The 22,689-nt window shown below is 42.7% G+C and overlaps 1 protein-coding gene across 3 annotated transcripts in view; it reads left to right on the forward strand.

The window, feature by feature from the left end:
* Positions 1–328: 328 nt before the first annotated feature.
* FAM120B (family with sequence similarity 120 member B) overlaps positions 329–22,689 on the forward strand; it is a 48,779-nt gene continuing 26,418 nt past the window's right edge. The window contains exons 1-4 of one of the 3 annotated variants that reach the window (XM_071738910.1): positions 332–413; positions 5,743–6,789; positions 10,850–11,030; positions 17,077–17,172. In XM_071738910.1, coding sequence (XP_071595011.1) covers positions 372–413; positions 5,743–6,789; positions 10,850–11,030; positions 17,077–17,172 — 1,366 coding nt within the window. In that variant the 5' untranslated portion in view covers positions 332–371. Of the gene's footprint in view, positions 414–5,742; positions 6,790–10,849; positions 11,031–17,076; positions 17,173–22,689 lie in introns of all 3 variants that reach the window. The other 2 variants (XM_071738907.1, XM_071738908.1) reach the window with 2 other exon arrangements.

Raw genomic sequence — 22,689 nt, forward strand, 5'->3', positions numbered from 1 at the left:
CGCCCCGGGGCCACATAAATCTCCATTGTACCACCCGGGGATGCGTGTGTGTGGAGTTGTGTTCAAGCAACTTCGGTGCGCGATGCTTTCATCTTCCCCACGCCCCGGCGGGGTTTGTTCGGGAGCACAATAGCCCCTCGGGCCCCATTGTGGCCGGGGACACAAAGCCGAGGGACACGAAGCTACGGGCGGGGACAGCCGCGCATCCCCCGCCTCCATCCCTTCCCTTCCCACCGCTGTCATTCCGCTGCCAGCCGCCTGTCCCCAGCAGGGACGGTGCCACCCGAGGGGCAGACACCGCCACCACACCATCCCCATCCCCATCCCCGTCCCCGTCCCCTCAGGCCCGGCCGGCCCATTCCGCTCCGCGCATGCGTAGCTCCGCCTCCGCGGGAAGCGGAACCGCCGGCCGGGTCAGTGCCAGGGTACCGGGAGGAGGGGCGGGCAGCGCTGAGCTGTGCGGGGGTAAAGGGGGTGGGCATGGCGGGGGGAGAGCGCCTGGAGCCCCGGGACCCGCTGGCAGCCTGGGCTGGGCTCTGCGTGGCCTCCTTAGGGAGGAAGGGCCCGGACCTTCCGGGATGGAGGCGGTGGCACCCACACCTCACCCGGGACAGGCCCGGTCCGTCCGCAGCGGCCCTGCCCCTGCCCGTTTGCCCGTTTTTCCCCTGCCCATCCTTCCCCTGCCCGTTTGCCCGTTTTTCCCCTGCCCATCCTTCCCCTGCCCGTTTGCCCGTTTTTCCCCTGCCCATCCTTCCCCTGCCCGTCTTCCCTCTGCCCGTTTTCCCCCCTACCCGTCTTTCCCCTGCCCACTCTTCCCCGTTCTGCCCCTGCCCGTCTTTCCCCCCGCCCGTTTTCCCCCCGCCCGTTTTCCCCCCGCCCGTTTTTCCCCTCACCCCTTTTTTTCCCCCCCCCACTCGTTTTTTCCCCCTGCCCGTTTTTTCCCCCCTGCCTGTTTCCCCCCCCCCGCGTCCGTTTTCTCCCTGCCCTCCCCGCCCGTTTTTCTCCCTGCCCCTTTTCCCCCTGCCCGTTTTTTCCCCCTGCCCGACTTCCTCCCTGCCCATTTCCCCCCCCGCCCGTTTTTCCCCCCCCACCCTTTTTTTCCCTCCGCCCATCTTTCCCTCTGCCTGCTCTTCCCCATCATTCCCCCACCTGTTTTCCCCCTGCCTGTTTTTCCCCACCCGTTTTCCCCCCCTGCCCGTTTTCCCCCCCTGCCCGTTTTTCCCCCCCTGCCTGTTTTTTCCCCCTGCCCGTTTTTTCCCCCTGCCTGTTTTTCGCCCCCTGCCCGTTTTTCGCCCCCTGCCCGTTTTTCCCCCTGCCCGTTTTTCCCCCTGCCCGTTTTTTCCCCCTGCCCGTTTTCCCCCCCACCCGTCTTTCCCCCCGCCCGCTCTTCCCCATCTTCCCCCCTGCCTGTTTTCTCCCCACCCATTTTTTTCCCCCCTGCCCGTTTTTTTCCCCCCACCCGTTCTCCCCCTGCCTATTTTCCCCCACACCCGTCTTTCCCCTGCCCGCTCTTCCCCGTTTTCCCCCCGCCCATTTTCACCCCCTGCCCGTTTTTTCCCCTGTCCTTCCTTCTCCTCCTCATCCCCTCCATTCCCTTCCCCTTCCTCCTCATCCCTGGTTTCTGTGGAGCTGGAGGGCTTTGGTGGAACCCAGAGCACTTCTTGTGAACATCAGAGCTCCCAACCCTTTGTAATGCTGGGGATGCAGTAAATCTGCCTGACAGGATGAAGTGTGGTGGCATCACCAGCTGGAGCAGCGGTCCTCTCAGGAGCTTTGTGTCCATATGAAACAGGGGAGAAACATTTTTTATTATTATTATTTAAGTTTGTGGAGACGTTTCCCCCTCCTCGTTGGCAAGGCCTTCGACACCGTCTCCCACAGGATTCTCCTGAAAAAGCTTTCAGCCCACAGCTTGGACAGGGGCATCTGTGCTGGGTTAGGAACTGGCTGGAGGGCCGGGCCCAGAGAGTGGTGCTGAACGGGGCTGCATCAAAATGGCGGCCGTGGTGTCCCCCAGGGATCAGTGTTGGGCCCGGTTCTGTTTAATATCTTTATTGATGATTTGGATGAGGGGATTGAGTCCATCATCAGCAAATTTGCAGATGACACCAAGCTGGGGGGAGTGTGGATCAGCTGGAAGGCAGGAGGGCTCTGCAGAGGGACCTGGACAGACTGGAGAGTTGGGCTGATCCCAAGGGGATGAGGTTCAACATTCCAAGTGCCGGGTCCTGCACTTTGGCCACAACAACCCCATGGGGAGCTCCAGGCTGGGCACAGAGTGGCTGAGAGCAGCCAGACAGAGAGGGACCTGGGAGTCTGGATTGCCAGGAAGGTGACCATGAGCCAGCAGTGTGCCCAGGTGGCCAAGAAGGCCAATGGCATCCTGGGCTGGCTCAGGAACAGCGTGGCCAGCAGGTCCAGGGAAGGGATTCTGCCCCTGTGCTCAGCCCTGGGGAGGCCACAGCTTGAGTCCTGTGTCCAGTTCTGGGCCCCTCAGCTCAGGAAGGAGATTGAGGTGCTGGAGCAGGTCCAGAGAAGAGCAAGGAGGCTGGGAAGGGATCCAGCACAAGTCCTGTGAGGAAGGGCCGAGGGAGCTGGGGGTGTTGAGGCTGGAGAAGAGGAGGCTCAGGGGAGACCTCATCACTCTCTCCAACTCCCTGAAAGGAGGTTGGAGCCAGGGGGGGGTTGGGCTCTTTTCCCAGGCAACTCTCAGCAAGACAAGAGGGCACAAGAGGTCTCAAGTTGTGCCAGGGGAGGTTTAGGTTGGACATTAGAAAGAATTTCTTTCTGGAGAGGGTGCTCAGCCATTGGAATGGGCTGCCCAGGGAAGGGGTGGATTCTCCGTCCCTGGAGGTATTTAAAAAGAGCCTGGATGTGGCACTCAGTGCCATGGGCTGGGAACTGCAGCGGGAGTGGATCAAGGGTTGGACTTGATGAGCTCTGAGGTCCCTTCCAACCCAGCCCATTCTAGGATTCTATGATTCACACACTTGGTAGTGCAGCTGTGGTAACCTGGGGTCTCAGTTTCTCACAAGTAACACTAGAAATAAGCATCCAGCCTTAAACTGCACACAGAATGTGTCTGTATTCCATCCTTGGGAAACTTTGTATGGCAACTTAAAACATTTTAATCCTCGTTTCGCCAATTTTATTGAGCTGCCCCTGATGGGAGAGCTTCTCAAGTCAGGAGATATTCCTCATTCTCTTTTCTGCTACTGTGGTGGAACAGAGAGTGGGTCCCTTGGCTGCTACTCTTTAGAAGTGGAACAGGAGGGTTGGCAGGATATAAACTCCTTATTTTCCATCCTGCTTTGGGTGAACGTGTTTGATAATTGCATTAAAACACTACTAGTGGCTAAAGGGGCTGCTTTTGAGCTTGGGTATGAATTTGCTATAGTTAAAGCAATAATATGTAATGGAAATTTTTAATATTTCTGTATCACAGACTTGTTTAAATTGTTAGGCAAGAGGAATGCTTTAAATAAAAGTGTGAGAAGGTGGAAAACTCTTTCTTTCCATAACATTATGGTGTAGCTGGTAAGTTGTTTACTGCACTTGTTGCTCTAGGCCCATGGCCACTAAGGACAGAGAAAATTATAACTAAAACAGATTTTCTGGGAATAAAGAAGCTGCTTTCCTCCGTTTTTCATTGGAAGGTCCTTTACTAGAAAATATTATGTGGTGGCAGAGGAAACTGGTGCTGGAAAAAAGCACACCTAAGATAGGAGTTGTGCCAAACTTCTTTGCATTGAGATTTCTAGAAATAAACATTCAGGTCATCAACAGTTTTATCTCAATTCTCACTAAGGAATGTGTGAATTGGTTCATTTGGCATGCTGTGAAGTTCTGCCATGGAATTTGGAGACTGTTCAGTCTTTTGGTGTAGTGAAAACTGAAAATAAACTGAAAATAAGCTTACTGCATTTTTAGTTATTTTCTAGCACGTGTGGCTTTTAAAATTGTTTGTTTCTAAACTGCTGTGCATGGTAGAAATCCCATTTAATATCTACACTTCAAAATTAATGCCCAAAACATTGGTAAACCTCCAATTCTTCAATCAGGTCTTGAAAATTATGCCTTCAAATGACAGGGTAGTAAACCAAGCTGAATTTCTGCAGAAATTTGAAAAAGCAGAAATTTGCTACTACCAAAAGCACTGCAGAAGTAGAGGTGCTGCAGCTGGTGTTGTATCAATGGACTGCTCTGTGTAAACTCAGATGGTGTCTGAGCCATTCTCACAAAAAAAAAAAATGTACAAGGCTGATTTCCAAAGTTATTCAGCAGTTTTTTTCAGCTGACTTCGATGAAAAGATGCTCGGATCCTTTTAGTGTGAAAATCAAACCACTGATTCCTGTCGTGTACCCCTTCAGCTGAGATGCTATAGAGCATTGCTATGGTTTGAGGGGCACAGGGTCATTTCAGGGTGTGAATATGAGGACCTGGAAAAAGGGTGTTCAGGTTCCTGAGGGATCCAAGGGACAGAGCAGAGAGGGGTCAGGATTCCCCTCCATTTTTTGCCATACTCTAAAAAAGATCACCTCAACCATGGCCTCCTGTTCAATTCCTTTCTTCCTTGCTGCTTCCCTGAGTTCCATGGTCTTGGAAAGACATTTCTGTTTTGTCATCACATGTTCTGAAGGATCTGAATCCATCAGGTGCTGGAAGAGCTGTGGAACCTTTTCCCAAGTCAGCCCTGCAGCAAGGGACCTTTGGATGCTTAGATCCAAGAGCATCAAAACCAAGTGTTACATATGTTTGTTCCTCATCCCACATGTTACTTTCCCTCCTGTTCCAGTAAGCCTGTTCCAGGTTTCATTTCCAACCTTCAAGTCTCTTCCTTTTGTCCCTTTTATCCTCCCCTGGATAATTTTATCCCACCTGGGGGGAGGGGAGTAAGAGCATTTCTGTTCTCTGGATTTTGCTTCACCCTGACCACTAGACTGAGACAAGCCTTTAATTTTCACTCTACTTGTTTTTCTAGCAGTGCTTACTTTTCTGTATTTTTTACTATTATTCTGAATGTTTTGAAGTCATATCTGAGGAAACCTGTTGACATTTACAGTTTTCCACAGCCATGGAACCTTTTCCCAAGTCAGCCCAGTAGCAAGGGACCTTTGGATGCTTAGATCCATGAGCATCACAACCAAGTGTTACAGATATTTGTTCCTCATCCCACACATTACTTTCCCTCCTGTTCCAGTAAGCCTGTTCCAGGTTTCATTTCCAACCTTCAAGTCTCTTCCTTTTGTCCCTTTTATCCTCCCCTGGATAATTTTATCCCACCTGGGGGGGGGAGTAAGAGCGTTTCTGTTCTCTGGATTTTGCTTCACCCTGACCAGCCAGACAAGCCTTTAATTTTGGCTCTACTTGTTTTTCTAGCTGTGCTTACTTTTCTGTATTTTTCACTATTAATTTGAATGTTTTGGAGTCATATTTGAGGAAACCTGTTGATATTTACAGTTTTCACTGTTACAAAATCAGAAATGGGAGGCAGAGTAAATGGGCACTTACATCCGGTTTGAGGGGAAGAAAAGTGGTTCAAGCAGAAAAATAACTATCCTGTTTTCAAGCTGGTTTGTTTTTTTTAATTATTATTTACTTTAGAATTTCATTATGCTCCTCAGTACGGCGTTTTAGAGGGTTTTTTTCTTTTTTTATTATTTACTGTAGAATTTCGTTATGCTCCTCAGTACGGCGTTTTAGAATTTTTTTTTTTTCTTTTTTAATTTTTTTTCTTTCAGACTGCTGTTAGTTTCAAGCCATCAGCCATGGGCATTAAAGGTTTGCAGGGATTTGTGGCAAGAGTTTGCCCCCATGCCTGCAGAACTGTAGATCTGAGAGAGATGGCAGAAAAACATCGGATGGATCATCCTGATTTCCCACCTGTTATCGTAGTAGATGCCATGAGCTGTGTTAGACACTGGTACACACCAGAATCCTGGGTGTGTGGTGGCCAGTGGAGAGAGTACCTGGCCAATTTGGAGAATTTTATTCAAGTTTTTCTGGCAGCTGGGATCCAGTTGGTGTTTTATTTTGACGGAGTGGTGGAGGAGAAAAAGAGAGACGAGTGGATCAAGCGGAGGTTCCAGAACAACAAGGAAATAGCCAGAATATTTCAGTTTCTCAAGACTCACAGGAAACAACCAGGCAGAGAAATGTTCACTATTCCTACAGCTTTGCCTACTTTCACACGTTTTGCCCTGAAGTCTCTTGGTCAAAAAACTGTGTGCACGTTGCAAGAGGCAGACTTTGAGGTGGCTGCGTACGGGTTGCAGCATCACTGCATAGGGATCCTGGGGCAAGATAGTGACTACCTCATCTATAATACCTGCCCTTACTTTTCCATTGAGAAGCTCAATTTGGACAGCTTGGTCACTGTTATGTACTCCAGAGAAGATCTTTGCCATGTGTTGGGTCTCAGCTTGACAGACCTCCCTCTCTTTGCTTGCTTGCTTGGCAACGATGTTGTTCCCGAGAGCTTGTTGGAAGGCTTTTGGCAGAAATGTTTGGCCACCAGTCCTCGCAGGAATAACAGCTACAACAGAAGAACAAACATACTTCTGGCTGTAGCAGATTACATCTTGAAAATGCCATGCTCATCCACCAGCCTGAAACACTTGGAAGAGATGCTACCCTTGGGCTCAGACAAGACCTTGCTTCACAGAGGAGTGGAGTCCTATCTTTTGCCAGGCCAGCACTCTCCCTGGATTCCTCCCAACTTAAGAAACTGCCAAATGTTCTCCCTTCAGCAACAAACAGCCCTGTGTCAAGATAAGGAAATCTTTCAGGTACCTTGTTTTTTTTAAAGCTGAGTGGTCACTGTATTGTCATGAGTACTCAGTGCAAGTTGGCAACGAGTACACACAAGGTAATTACCTGGACAAAAATTACTGGACAAGGTAGTGTATTTTATACCCTGTGTTAGCCACCTCTTACTTCTTATTTATTAGCTATCTGTAGACTCTAAATAGTCTTTATTTTTTGTTGATTTAAATTTCCTTGAGCAGAATCTTTTGTCTGTTCATTTCAGCTGTGTTAGGGCTGGTAGGTGCATCAAGGTGAAGGCAGATCAAGCACACTTAATTAAAAGTGGTTTCCTCTCTTTTGGAAGCTCAAGCAGGTCTAGCACACTTAATTAAAAGTGGTTTCCTCTCTTTTGGAAGCTCAGGCAGGTCTAGCACACTTAATTAAAAGTGGTTCCTCTCTTTTGGAAGCTCAAGCAGGTCTAGCACACTTAATTAAAAGTGGTTCCTCTCTTTTGGAAGCTCAGGCAGGTCTAGCACACTTAATTAAAAGTGGTTCCTCTCTTTTGGAAGCTCAGGCAGGTCTAGCACACTTAATTAAAAGTGGTTCCTCTCTTTTGGAAGCTCAGGCAGGTCAAATAGCAGGGAGTAGCTCCTGTGTAGGCTTCTAGCTAGGTATGGAGAGGTACTTCCTACCTATTGCAAGGTGTCAGAACTTGCTTTTTGCTTGGAAAAACCAAAAGTTTCTACAGCTGGTTAGGGGGCTGCTTGGCACATGCAGACAAGGTGCCCAAGGTAGCTGAGCTGTTAATGCAGAAAATGAAATAGCCCTTGTGGAGGAGATGAGGAAACTTCCTATAAATCTGTATTTTCTGATTTTTGGGCCAGATTAGTTACCCTTCACATAAATTGTCCCTAAATGAACCCAAAGCACTTCCAGTGGCTTGTAAATCCTTCAAGGGCAGGGTTGGACTCACAGATGGCACCTATGGCTTCCTCCATGTGGTAAGGAACAGTACAGGCAGACTGGGTCACTCTGGGACTGGATTTATCAGCTGGAGTAACCTGATAGAGAGCTGAGCTGCCCTGCATCAGGGTTCAAGCAGTAGTAGTAAGTCTAGAGTACAAACATAAATTCATTATAAATTCATTGCAATTTAAGAGAACTTAAATTGAGATTTACTTTAAAAATTACCTGAACAAGGTAATTACCTGGACAAAAATTACTGGACAAGGTAGTGTATTTTATACCCTGTGTTAGCCATCTGTTGCTCCTTATTTTGTTAGGTATCTGTAGGCTTTAAATAGTTTGTATTTTTTGTCTGTCTCGTGTATCTTGAGCATTTTCTTAAAAACTTTTTCCATACCCTCCCATTGCTCCCAACTAATCCTGCAGTTTACATTTTACTTTTCTAAGAAGACCCTACAACATTACAAAACTGCATTGTAACCTATGCAAGGCTCATTTCAGCTGAAATGAGGGGTTTTTTGAGAGTTTCAGCTGAAATGGGGTTTTTATTAACCACACATTGATACAGCATTACACTTTTGGCCATAGTAGTTAAATAGAAGATGATACTTTTAAAACCAGCAGCACCACATCCTAATAAAGTGTTGAAAAATATTGTTTATGTTTGAAGTGGAAGGGAAAATGAAGCCAGAATGTAATTATCTAGGTTGGATTATGGCCAGGACAGTAGTGGTAATATCCTTACTCCTTAAGAGAGTGTACCATGCAGTCTTTATGACAAGTGGCCTTTATTTCTTGCCTTGATCTTTGATTTGAAAGTCTTTAGTTCTTTAGTGTCATGCTGAGCTATTTCTGTCATAAATTAATAATGTGTAAAAACTTCACTGAAAAATGCCTCACTCTGGCTGCATAAATCCTACTTGAAGCCAGTCTTTGGGCCAAGGAAATTGCAGTCCAAGTTGCAGACAGGTTAATTTGTCTTTTGTTTTTGTTGCAGGTGTTTAAATATTTGCATGAGTAATGTGTGTGCTTCCCCTGATATTTATAAACCCATATTTAGTTCTTGCACTTAATAGGAACTGCACAGAAGTGACACTCAGAGCTGAGTTCCAAGCTTGGGGACAGCCTCACCTTGCTGCTTCTCTCAAAAAGCAAGAGCAGAACTTCCTGCCTGTATAAATCAGAAATATTTTTCAATATACAGAAGTATATTTTGAAGTCACAGAATCCTAGGAAGTTAGGGGTTGGAAGTGACCTGGAAAGAGCATCAACTTGTTTGGGTTTTTTTTCTCAGCACAAAAGGATGTGTAGATTTTTGGCAAATTGCAAGAAACTGATATTTCCAGATGACCTCTATGTCAGTGGTTTGTATGACAGAGTTCAAGGCTTTGTTCAGCTCAGAAATACTTCACTCTTTTTTTTTCTTTTATAAAAAAGTAGATTCAGGTGATTACCTTCTTGATGTATATTAGAAACACTGAATTATGTCTTCCAGTGTAACCATTCCTTGACTTTTATTTTTAAAATGCTCTGATGCTTGGCACTGCACACTGATTCTATGCACATGTGGGAATTTCCTCTCAAAAAAAATGACATTTTCCTGGGATTAGATTTGGTCAGTAATGACCCAGTGAGTGACTGCAGCTTTGACCTGCAGAATTCCCAGGTTTGCAGATGCTCCTCTTCTGCAGAAATGAGGAATCTTGCTCTGGCCAGGGGGTCTGGTAATTCCCAGGGAAAGATGCTGAGGTAGCTCCAGCACGACCCAAATAATACAGATGGTGTGGCACATGTAGGGAGTGCAGAGCTGGGGAACTTCAGTGCCTGCTCTCCATGCCACGTGGGTCCATCCAGCAGAATTTCGTAGTGCCAAGCACAGAAATCATTAAACACCACCCTGAGGCTCTGAAGGAGACTTTGTCCAGGTTACAAGTGGTACTGGCTGGAATTTTCTGCTGCCTCCCAGCAGCTTTGTTGCTGCAGGAACAGCATGGCCAGCAGGTCCAGGGAAGGGATTCTGCCCCTGTGCTCAGCCCTGGGGAGGCCACAGCTTGAGTCCTGTGTCCAGTTCTGGGCCCCTCAGCTCAGGAAGGAGATTGAGGTGCTGGAGCAGGTCCAGAGAAGAGCAAGGAGGCTGGGAAGGGATCCAGCACAAGTCCTGTGAGGAAGGGCTGAGGGAGCTGGGGGTGTTGAGGCTGGAGAAGAGGAGGCTCAGGGGAGACCTCATCACTCTCTCCAACTCCCTGAAAGGAGGTTGGAGCCAGGGGGGGGTTGGGCTCTTTTCCCAGGCAACTCTCAGCAAGACAAGAGGGCACAAGAGGTCTCAAATTGTGCCAGGGGAGGTTTAGGTTGGACATTAGAAAGAATTTCTTTCCGGAGAGGGTGCTCAGGCATTGGAATGGGCTGCCCAGGGAAGGGGTGGATTCTCCATCCCTGGAGATATTTCAAAAGAGCCTGGATGTGGCACTCAGTGCCATGGGCTGGGAACTGCAGTGGGAGTGGATCAAGGGTTGGATTTGATGAGCTCTGAGGTCCCTTCCAACCCAGCCAATTCTAGGATTCTATGATTCAGCCTGGGTGATAATTTAATTCTGCTTTTCAGCAGCAGCAGACCTGGTTTTCCTCACTGGAGTGGATTTGGTTTTCTCTTCTTCACAGCAGAACTGTGGTGACATTCTGCTTGTCACCACAAAGTGCACTACACAGAGTCAGGTCAGGGGAGAAATGGAGCTGTCTTCTGCATTTAAGCATGCAATAAAATTAAAAGTTTGGGTTTTAGCATGCTTTCAGTCACTATTTCAAGAGGGGAGGTGTGCTTTCAGGTGACTGAAGGAGGAGAGAGAATTTTTCTATGCCTGAATTCAAAGTTCCTTTCAAGAATCATTACTATTAAAAAAATGTCATTAAACCCCCCTCAGTTTTAAGAATTCCAAGAGGGGCTAGGAAAGGCAGTGATGGATTTCCTGGGGATTCCTGTCCACAAGGTGTCTGAAAATCTACTTTACTGGGGTTGTTTGGAAAAGCACTTTTTCCACACTGCCCATTCTCTCCATTTCCACTGATAAAGCACATTTGTTACTTCTTGATCCTTCTTCATTCTGGAAATAATGCCTTCTCCCTTCTTTGACCAAACAGAGAGCTAAAGAGCAGCATATTCAGTCTGAAAACTACACAATCTTCAATATCCTGAGTAATGGAGAGCTTGAGTGCAGCAACTCTTTGGAAGATGATTGTGACACAGAAATCCCTGGACAGGCACTTATCTATCGTCCTGCTCGTCAGCATATTTATTATGTCTTGTTGGGACCTGGAGAAGGTAAGGATTAAACTGCTTCCACCATTATTCAAGTATATTTTCAGTCTTGAAATAGGACATCTTGAATTAATTTTCTCAGTGGCTCCAGCAGCGTGGGATTCCAGGTCCAAACTGTGGGCAGCTGAAGTGTCCTCCTGAAGAAATCAAGAGGAAATGTAATGATGAAATTGGAGTTTCACTGTTCAATTTCAAAGATTTTTTTATCTTTAAAGAGATTTGAAAAAATTAGGGTTTTTTTTTTCCCTGTTAAGAGGGAAGTGGCAAAAGTTGTTAATGGCTGAAAGGTTGGGCAAAAAAATGACATTCAGACATTTTAAAATGATATTTTAAAGGTTTGTGAGGATATGAAACCTGACATTGCTGGATAAGTGTGGCTGCTGTTGAGTGAGGGAGTTGTAATACAGTGCTGCAAAGCAGTAATGCACTGTTGGAGTTTTCCCTTCCCTTGATTTTAAGTCTGCAGTTTTAAAAAGAGTAGTTAGGAGTAACACAAATGCAAGTAGTTACACCTGGGATTATTAGTTCATTCATTAAAATACTATTTCTTTCATTAAAATGCAACAAAATACAATTTCTTTATCCAGTGCTATAAAGAGATTGTGTAGCAGGTGTGAATATAAATACCTGTGATTCCATTCTTTTGCTTTAAGACAGAGAATTCTTGGAGAAATTTTATGTTCTTAGGATTCCCAGTAGTGAAATGTTATCTTTAGCTACAGTGTCTTTCAGGCTGTGAGTTAAAAATTAAAATTTTTTTTCTATTCTTTTTCATATATTGATTTCTCCTTGGTAATCACTTTACATTTTATTGATGAAAGTGCAAGGCCTTCAAACTTAATATTCAAACTGTGTGCTTAGAAAGGCACAAAAGTTAATTAAATACCTGACTTCCTGCAGCAACTAGAGGCTGAAGTTATGCCATGATTGGGGAAAAAAATAGGAAAAACTGAGTCAGAGTTTACATAGTCATTTAAAGGGAATAACAAAAATCTCAGCAGTAATTGTGTGTAGCTGTCATTTTTCATTTTTCAGCCTATTGCCTCTAAATTTTGTAGGCAATTATAACTTGGTGAGGTTTTGTTTATTCCTCTGAGCAGCAGGATATCCATTCAAGTTTTCAGAAACACCCAGACCAAAACTTCTCATTAACAGTTGTTGCTGTGAGGTGGATTTGCATTTGTTTTGCAGTGCTCAGATGAAGAAGATTAGAACTGAAATACAGAAACATTAATTTAGAAACTTGTTGCAAATGAAATTTGGACATGGAGGAGATCTTCTTTTAAGAAAGTGATTTTAGAATAAACCCACAGATAATATGTAACACTTGTTCTCAGGTCATACTTCAAATTTCAGAGATTTCCATATATCCAAATTTCCATTTTCCAAAGTAAATCATGGTGCATCCTGAATCCTTAACCCTTCCAGAAATTTAGGTATTGTGAGGATAATAGAAATTTTAAATAGAAATTTAGGCCTATGAGAGCACCCCTGTTAAAGTTTCATTTTTAATCCATGTGTCTACCTCTAACTTCTTTAACTCTGTTGCTTCCTGGTAGTTCATGGATTGGTATTTTCTTCCAGCTGCTTCTGAGTCAAGAGTGTGGATCATGAATCAGAATCCATATGGGAATTCCTAAGTATATGTCAGAATTATTTTGTATGGATTTGCTGCCAGTCCTACAAGAAAGTTCTGTTCTTCACAAAATAAATATATTCCTTTGCCAGTTTCCTCCAGATGAGGCCAAGTTAACTGTTTTTTTTTTAAGTTGACAAGGGGTAGGATAGGGAGAAGGTGTAAGCTGTACTGTATGGAGGTTGTAATATAATGTAGAATTACTCTGATTAGCATTAAAAAAGGACCTTATTGGAAGAAGTCAATTAAATGAGTCCATGTGGAGTCAGCTGCCCTTGGGAAACACTTCTGGTGGAATTCATTTGAAGTGACCCAACTCCACACAGTGCTCCAGTTTTTAGGGGATTTGTGTGCATCAGTGATTCTCATTTTTCATTCCTTAGGACCCCTCTGTTGCAAGATTCCTGTGTTGGAAAGTGACCTCTTTGCAGTTTACAAGTCTTATTTACTGCTAACTAGGGACAGCAAGCAAAAATGTTTAGTAAAAGCAAGGCTTATAGTTTCAGTAACAAGAGGTTAAAAATCCTGTAAACTCTTTACCCTGAAACAAGAAACTCCATAGGTTTGAATGGGTAGGCTGAGATTTCCAAGGGTGCCCAAGAGACTTAAGAATTCATAGGAGCTCCTCGTTGCCATATCCTTTGGAATCACCTCAAATCACAGTGGGATAAACATTTATTTTGCTGTCAGTGCCAGTTTAAGGCTTTATCTTGCCCAGCCACTCATTTCATCCCTCTGTGCCACCCCTGATGCTGCTGTTTGTGCAGCTGCCGGGTGGCCCTGATGGAGAACCAGAAAATATCCCCTCTTTTTCCCTATCCCTTTCCTTTCATGCAGGCAGGTAACTAACCTGGTTCTGTTCCCTCTCTGACTCTTTGTGGAGCCACAACCATCCCTGGTGAAACAGCCCCAGGGGATGGCAGGGAGTGGGATTTAGGAAATCCCAGTCAGCTGTTAAAAGTGCTGCTGAAAAATGGGAAGCATGAGTGTACCTGTGTGCTCCTGGGAATGCTGCTAGGATCACAGCTTTATTTCCAACCCTCCAGAAACCCACAGGGAGCTGATGGGGGTTCTGGTGACATGGCATTTGTTTCATTTCTCTTTTAAAAGCATCATTAGTGGAGCTGGTTTGGGTCGTTAGGTCTGATGTTGCAGACGGTGGAATCCTTAGAAAAAGAGTGCTCCTGGAAAAATCCAAGAAGGGGAAGAGAATAACAGGAAATAATGCACCTTGCTAAGCCTGCAGAAGTCTTTTTTGTGGAGGAAGAGTTCAGAACAAAGCCAGCAGGTTGGGGCAGGAGCTCAGTCCATGGAAATACCTGCACCTAATTTTGCCAATTAGGAGGGTTTGTAATGTAGCCTGATCTCCTGGCCAGCTCCTGGAAGTCCTGGAATCATCCCAGTTCTCACATTAGCAGACCAGACTGACCCTTGCTTTGACACTGCCAAAACCAGTCCCTTAGCAGAATTTTTGGCACTTCATCACCAGTGAGCACTGGTGGTGTTGGAGGTGTAGAGGAGCACACCTAACAGTGTTTGGACTCTTGTGTTTTGCACAAAAAATCTGAGATTTTCCTCAGATTGCCTGAGCAGTGCTTCCACAGGTGGGTCAGAAGCTGGTTAAGCAAAGGAACTGCTGGTTTTTTTTTGAGTGTGATCTTCTGTGTGTGCATTGTGGGGAGGAAAAGAAAAAAAGATTGCAAAATTATTGGTTTTTCCAGCGATATTTCTGTGGAGGGGGGGGTTGACATTTAGTATCACATCTTTTTTTTTTTTCTTGTTATGTTCACTTGCTGTCAGTCTGCAAGACCTTGCTTTCAGCTGTATTTTTTTGGCTACTTAGGTGAGCAGTCACACTTTAGTTACTCATGGATTATAATTGTGAAAGGCACTCAGCTGCTGAGGTTCTCCATCCTCTACCAACACTCACATAGATTAAAAAACCAAAGCTATCCACTTCTTTGGCTGTTTTATTTTTATTTTTTTTTACAGTGCTTGAGCTCAGTGGGTGATGTAAAAATATTTCACTATCCTTTGGAATCAAGAGGCATTTTAATAAGTTGGTTTGTGAGTGATGGAACTGATAAAGAGTGACTTTGCCTGTCAGCTCCCCCCCAGCAAAGCTTTTATACTTCCATGATCCTTCCTAGCATGGGCTTAACTTCTCCCCATGGCCCTGACATCTCCCTCCTCCAAGAGATGCTCCTCTGAAGTATGTTCCCCATTCCTTTCTGCTCTCCCCACACCCCATCTTCTTTTTCTTCAGCTCTAGCTCTTCCACAGCCCCCCCTGAACTGATTTGCCACCCAGTGCATTCAGATCCATCAGGTAACTTGGCTTTCCTGCCTTTCTTCTCAGTTTCTGCCCAAAGAGGAGCCCTCTGTCAGCTGAGCCACCAGTTTCACAGAATTGTTGAGGAATTTCATACATTTGCAATTTCATCTGCTCTGTCAGATTTAGCTGATACACAGCAGTGCATCCATAAATTAATTAAAAGACAGATTTTGAACTATATTAAGCTTCTTTCCCTAAGGAGCCAGGGTAAAATCTGGGAGGCTCAGTGAACTGGATAGATGGAGTAAAGTGTAATTTCCACACTAAATCTTAAAACAGACTATTAAAACATCATAAGGATTCTGAAAGTGGTTTTGGGATATTAAATCAGAGGGATTTGCTCATCAGATTGTAGTCAGTGATTTATAATTAAGCTGTGAGATTATTTAGCTTCTGGAATGTGCAGTTTAAGGTGAGGTTTTTTTTCCCATTTTCATTTTATTCTTAATGACATCAGTTTTGGAAAAGTGAAGCATGGCAAGCCAGGTGTAATGATGTCCCTCCCAGTTCAGCAATTTTTTTCTTCAGTCTCTCACCCTTACTGGGGTTTTGTGCTGCAGGAAAGGAGGAAGAAGAAGCAGGGCTGTAGAAGAGATTTTTTTGTGTGTGTTCTTTCCCTCCCTCTCTTATCCCTGACACCAAAACTCCATCTGAGGAATTTCTCCACCATATCCCCACTGCTCCTTCATTGCTGCCTCCAGTAATTTGCTCTGAATGAGTTCAGGAAATAAATGTAACCCAACTTTTTGGAGTGGTGGAGGGAAGGGGAGTGTTGGAGAGATTTGTTTGGTCCATTTTAAGTTAGGGGAAGTTTTTTATTAGGATTCATCATGTGGCATCAGAAAGAGCTGTGCAGGAAAGTGCAGGGAGGCTGGAGTTGGTGATAAAAGGCAAGAATTTTTAAGAGCAGAGATCACCAGATCACCAATCATCTACCTAATTCTGGTAGGAATTACAGGTACAATTCTGTGAATCAGGAAAGGGATGAGGGAAGGGGAAAAAAAGCATTGAGATTTTCCTGGAAAAGATTTGAAAACACTATTCTAAGTGCCCAGGACTGGCTGAATGTGTCTGCTTCATACTCTTTGGTAGAGTCTGGTACCAAAATCTGGTACAGAATGCAGAAGCACCATTTATAACAAAAATAATGATTCTGGTTTGGTTTGTGTTTGGTTTTTGGTTTTTTTTAAATGAAGATTTGCATTGGAATGATGATGAGCTGACTATAGGAAAAAGGATAGAGTGTATTTCAAAAATTTGAGGATGCTTGAGCTATTTCTGAGGTTTTTATTTTGTTGTTTTGTTCGTTGGGTTGGTGTTTTTTTTTTTTCCCCCAAAAAGCATCCAGTATTTAGATGCACAACTCAAGGAGTGAAGTTTTTCAGTGAAGAGGCACCCAGCTCTTTCCCAGGGGGCAGGGCAGAGTTGAGGTTAAGGAGTAGGAAACCACTCGAGCTATTGTGCCTCAACAATCCCTTTATCCTAGAGAAAAGGTCTGGAACAATGGGCTGGAAAAGCTCTGCATCTGAGGGTGGGATGACTCCATTGCTGTCAGCTTTCAAAGGGCTATCAAGACCTCCTTAGAAAGCTTGTGTCTAAAAGCCTGACACAGGAAATATCAGGGCAAGGTGGGAGGAAAATCAAATTAAGGATTTGCCAGCCCTGAGAGCCTCAGGTAGCTCATGGAGGTCCTTAAGCTATGCCAGATGCCTCCACAGCTTCTTCAATTTCCTTGGAATGGGAAGGCCTAAAATTGGCTGAAAGCCCTTTTAAAATGCTTTCCACAGACTCTTGTATTTATATTTTTGGCTGCAGTTCCCAACTCCAAGCTTATTTTATAGTGCATAATTCAAACTCTTCGTTTGTTCTGGTGATGTTCTGCTCAGAAAGATCCCAGACCTAACTCTTCTTGGTTTGTTTTTAAAGAAGCTGAGCAAACAAATCATTACAAAATGCTTTTGATTGCTTTAGAAACCTGAGCAAACCACTTAGAAACCACTTCTTCCAGCTTTTGCACTACTGTCACTGGTTGCATTTGATTTACTGATCCAATTCTGACTTTTTTTCTTTTTTTTTTAGGTGGAGCCTGCCCTTTGGTAAAAGAGTGGTTTGTCTACTTTGGAAATACTCTCCAGCAGCCAGACCTAATCCAACCTGTACAGCCTCCTCTGCCAGGTAGAATAAATAATAATAAAATATAATAATAAAAAATAATAAAAATGTGTTTAAATCTCAAGTGAAATAACAACATCACTAAAATCAAAGGGCAGAAATTCATCACCAGAAATTCAGAAAGGTCAGAAATTCATCATCAGCTGTTTGCTATCCAAAGTGACTGTGGAGAACAAGGAGCTAAAGTAGAAATGCTGCATGCCTCTTAATTGCTTTAATTACCCTGGGTGATTATCAGAGGATTTATCAGCTTTGAGCAGCATGCTATGGCCATGTCTTGCTAAACTCAGTGCTGATTCAAACATCCATCCTAAAATGCAGACAGTTTCTTCAAGACTCTAAATACTGCTCTGAGGTCAGGGTAAGTGGTCTGAAACTGTCTGAGAGACTGTGCTAATGTGACTAGCAGAGAATATAAAAAAGGTCATATTTAGATCACCTGTGACATCCCAAAAAGAGAGCACAGCTTTCAATAAAAAAGTTATTTAGGCTGCTCCTGCTCTTGTAAGCATCAATATCTCTCTTTTCCTCACTCAGTTGGATCATGCAGCACAAGTTTAGGAATGGAAGTAAAGAGGGCTGTATTGAGATTGTTATTTTGGAGGGAAAATGGTTCTGATTGTTCATTTGTCCATGTTTTTGTGGTCAGAACCTCTCTGTCTTTAGTCTCACAGCCCTCTGTGTAGTATCTGCTAAAATGTGGGTCAGAAGCCCAGAATTTTTTTTAATCTTTCATATGAAATCAGTATCATTGATAACTTGCTAAGGAAAACTAGCATCTACCCAACTTTTTGAGAGTAAGTGCCAGCACTTCTTCCCTCAGTACCCAGAGCCTTTTGTGTAGCAGTTCTTGTTCTGATCTGCTCTAAATGCAGATGCAAAAGAGGCTGAAATCCATAAATCTCTGTTTGTTTTTTGTTTTGTTAGGGGTTGCTTTAGAACTACTTGTTTTTCACTTTCTAGGGTCATAGGAAATTTTCTTCTGGGATATCCCCAAATGTTATATTTATCTCCATATTTGAAACACATCTATTTAATGAGAGTCTTCAGGGATGTAGGGTCTTCAAGGATGTATATTATTTAATAAATAATTTTCTTCTGGGATATCCCTAAATGTTATATTTATCTCCATATTTGAAACACATCTATTTAATGAGAGTCTTCAAGGATATAGGGTCTTCAAGGATGTATTATTATTTAATAGTTTTCTTCTGTGATATCCCCAAATGTTATATTTATCTCCATATTTGAAACACATCTATTTAATGAGAGTCTTCAGGGATGTAGGGTCTTCAAGGATGTATATTATTTAATAAATAATTTTCTTCTGGGATATCTCTAAATGTTATATTTATCTCCATATTTGAAACACATGTATTTAATGAGAGTCTTCAAGGATATAGGGTCTTCAAGGATATATTATTATTTAATAGTTTTCTTCTGGGATATCCCTAAATGTTATATTTATCTCCATATTTGAAACACATCTATTTAATGAGTCTTCAAGGATGTAGGGGAAACAGTTGCTCTTTAGGTAGCAGCTTTTTCCAAAACCCTTTTGAAAGGAATTGTTTGGAAAGAAAGGAATTATACAAAGTACAAACAAGGCTTCATTTGATCCCTGGTAGTTCCAGTGTCCAGTAGCCTTGGTACAAGATTAAAAGAATGATTATCTAATTGACTTGATGAAATTGCTGTGAAATTTTCCACAGGGATATGAAGATACAGGGTAAAAATTCAGTGATAACTGTTCTATTTCAGCATAGAGTGGTCAGGGACCATGGCATTCACAAACCAAAGAAACAGAACTCACTGAGGAATAAACCTTTGTAGCTGGCATGGCAAACAGACTGCACTTTTTGTTCTGAAATATTCCCTGCCAGGTTGTTCAGTGCCTTCCTCCTTTTCTGGAGAGGAATCCACTTAACTTCATGGATTCTGGTTCCACTGCTCTGCAGACATGTTGCACCCAGAACCCACATCCATGTTGACAATAAATAGGATTTAAAATCATAGGGAGGGGGTTGTTTGTTTATAGCAACCACACAGGAGGAGTTTGTACAAACAGCATCATCCCAGCCATAACCTTTACTAACTCAGTAATGAAGGCTGTTGAAGCAAACTATTAAAAAAAAAAAAGGGGAGGAGAGGGCTTCTAGTGTTTATTTTTAGTGCTCTGTTGTCATTCCTTCAGCGAACAAATATTTTTCTAAAATTTTTGCAGTCCATATTTGTCTGCCTTACATTGGCTCGTGCATCTTTTCTTTTCCACAGCCTGGCTTTCTAATTCACCAAATAAGGTTCTCAACAGTGCATCACATTTTTCAGACAGGGGTGGGATTTAGAGCTAAATTTAAAGGAGTTGTTATAGGAAGTTATGAGTTCAGAGCTGTCAGTCAAGATCCAGTTACTCAAGAAGGGAAAAAAAAAACCCTCACGAGAAACTATTTGAAAAATCACAGGTGCAGTTCATTTGGGAAGATTCTTCACTTTTTTCTTTTTTGGGAAAAATTATAAGCTCATCATGAGGGTGGGTCAAGGGTTGGACTTGATGATCTCTGAGGTCCCTTCCAACCTAGCTAATTCTATGATTCTATGATTCTATGACTACTTTGGGAATATACTGAGACTGTATGGGAAATCTTGACTCTAATTGAGTTTGATTTGGATTAGAAACTCTGAATAAAGAATATTTGTGAAGAACTTTGACCTGAAATTCACACAGGCAGAAATAATTTCGATTTTACATCGATCTCAAAAAAGAAAAAAGTAGAATTCCACTGATGTTTTGTGTGGGTAAAACAGCAGAACTGTCTTGCATCTGAAAAGCTTGTTAGATAGAATGTTAGCTTTTATTTTAAACCAAATATTGGTTCCTCAAGGCTGTTAAGATGATAGCCTAAAATATATTGAAAATAGAGTGTGAATGATATTTTTTTTCCTCGAGAGAGTCTTCTGAATGATCATCTGTGCTTGTTTGCATTCTCTGTCTTTTTCTCCCTTCTAGAATGTTTCACTTCAGTTGAATGAGTGTGATCACAATGTGATAAAAAAAATGTTTCTGAGAAATTAATTTCATCAGAAGATCTGTGATCCAAGCAAATTCTATGTAACATCCACATCTTGTGAGCATAGCAGCTCGATTTGCTGTGTGTGCAGTTTACGTGGAACAGAGGAAGTTTTAAAGTCTTTACTGGAAATGTATGGATTCTGCTTTTCATTTTATTTCTGAAAATGTGGAAGATATTGTAGCTTCATGCCACAGGGGCTTGGATGTACTTTCAGTATTTTAATCATTGCATCTTGCAGGAATATGTCCTGAATACTCTTGTGTTCCAAATGCTGTCTCTGGAATGTTTCTTTACTGGTCAGATTTAATTGGCATTTGGGTTTATGGCATCTTTAAAATTGGCCACAGTCGTTGACAAGTTCATGTTAAGTGCTCCTGGCAAGGACATTTTTATAAACTTTTTATTGCACGAGCATGGAAAATGATGAAGTGTTAAAGCCCTGTAATTGATGTCATAAAATGAAACATCAGTAGTCATTATTTCACATAAACAGATTATGCATTAGGAGATTATTTGTTTGGTTCTCTGGGTACAGTGATGATGTGTTTTAAATTTATATGAATGTGAGGACTAAGCCTTGAGTTCTGTATTATTGTGGTATTCAGCCATTCCTCCACTATTGCATGCATTGCATCTTCATAAATCAGTTATTGGAATATAAGAAATAAAAGAAATAAAAGAAATAAATATTTCTGCATCCCCTTGAAGTGCTCTTTTGTACTGTGGCACTTTCTGTATGCCAACATCTTTAAATGTGTGTGTGAAAAGGCAAAAAATAATCCAGTCAGGGCTTTTTTTTTCTAACTTATTGGTTGCTCTTTTTGTGTTTAGATGAGCAGGACCTATTGACATCCGTGTAGGAATTTGTGATGCTTTTCTGGGAGTTCTCAAGGACTAAAGTTTACTGGGTGTGGTTGTCACCCACTTTTGCCCACCTTGAGAATAACCATAAATATATGAAATTTGTGCAGCATTTGGGTTTCTCTCTGTGCTTCCCAGGGACTTGTGGCTCCTATGACCCCAGCAGGACAGATAATTCTCTCCTGACTAATTTTTGCAGTGAAATTGTTAAATCTAAGCATCTTTTGTTATTTTCTCTTTTACCACACACTTTTGGGGCTTTTTCTGTTAATTTAGTAAATAATTAGATGTGCTCAGAAAGTACAGTATTTCTCCCCACTACCCAAGGAAATTTCTTTTTTTTCAGCACTGTTTTCTAGCTGCTCTGAAGTATGTAGTGAGGATGTAACTGGAGCAGACAAGAGTTTGGGGAGCCTTAGGTCTGTTGTTGACTGTACACAGGATGGGAGAGTCATTAAATTTCAGTTTATTTGTTTCTTTGTTTTACTTTCATTTAAGAGTCAAGGTAATGGCTTTGCTCCTGGGTATTCCATGGCATTTAACTGCTTGTAGAAGAGATTGTTTCAGAGAAATAATGCTTTTGGTTGGTGTGATCCACCAGGAGATAGCATCAAGGTTTTCTTTCCCTGAATAAATAACTCCAAATTCATCAGTACCTCTTTTTCCCAGGCACAAGTGGATGTTGTTTCTGAAAGTATAAGAAGCTGTTTATGGAAGAGATGTCTTGAATTTTTTGCTGAGCTCTCTCAATATAGCTGTGTAATCTTGATTATTGATGTAGTTGGTGGCTTTAGTCAGAAGAAAGAAAGATTTCTATTATTAGGTGTACCCTTGGATGCAATTTATTTAAAAAAAAAACCCAAACAGATGGAAATAATATGTTCCTTTAGCTGATATTTAGCTGATAACCAGCTCTTCACATTGATTGTGATTTTTTTTCTGGAAAGCAGAATCCATCAAACCTATTTGAGTTTACCCAATGTAAAAACTGGCTCACCCATGAAAGCTGCAGAGCCTTGGTAGGAAAATTTGGCTTGGGTTTGGTTTTATGCTTGCTATATTTGCTTTTCTTCCTGGACTTCAGGCTCTGCTGTTATTTTTATTTTATTTTTTCCCTAAGGCAGCAATTACCAGTGTCAAAATCAGTAATCCAAGCCTTACTGTGCTGTCTGTACTGGTCTGCTCACTGCTAGCACTGGTGTTACCACTAACCTGCATGTCTAACTCCAGTCAAAAAACTGCTGTTTGGGGTTTTTTTTATTTATTAATATATTTATTTCCCTTCAAAATAAGCTTTGAAACTCACAGATTGGACCACAGGAGCTCTTTACATGGTTCAAACTTTTTGATGGGAGAGTTAGTCATAAAAATAGTAAGAGAAACATCCATCAGGGAGATGAAGAAAGAAAATAGTTCCAGTTTCCCCCTCTCCAAAGAATTAGTACCATTTGGTTAATGGGTTTCCTTGGCTAAGTAAACACTGTCTGTGGAGATTTCAGCACCTTGTCACTTTAACCATTTATTATCACCAAGTGTTCCTAACTGGACTACAGCTGCTGCAGGTCACAAAAAAAAAAAAAAAAAAAAA

Source organism: Heliangelus exortis, chromosome 3, assembly GCF_036169615.1.
Source record: "Heliangelus exortis chromosome 3, bHelExo1.hap1, whole genome shotgun sequence".
Classification (NCBI taxonomy): domain Eukaryota; kingdom Metazoa; phylum Chordata; class Aves; order Apodiformes; family Trochilidae; genus Heliangelus; species Heliangelus exortis.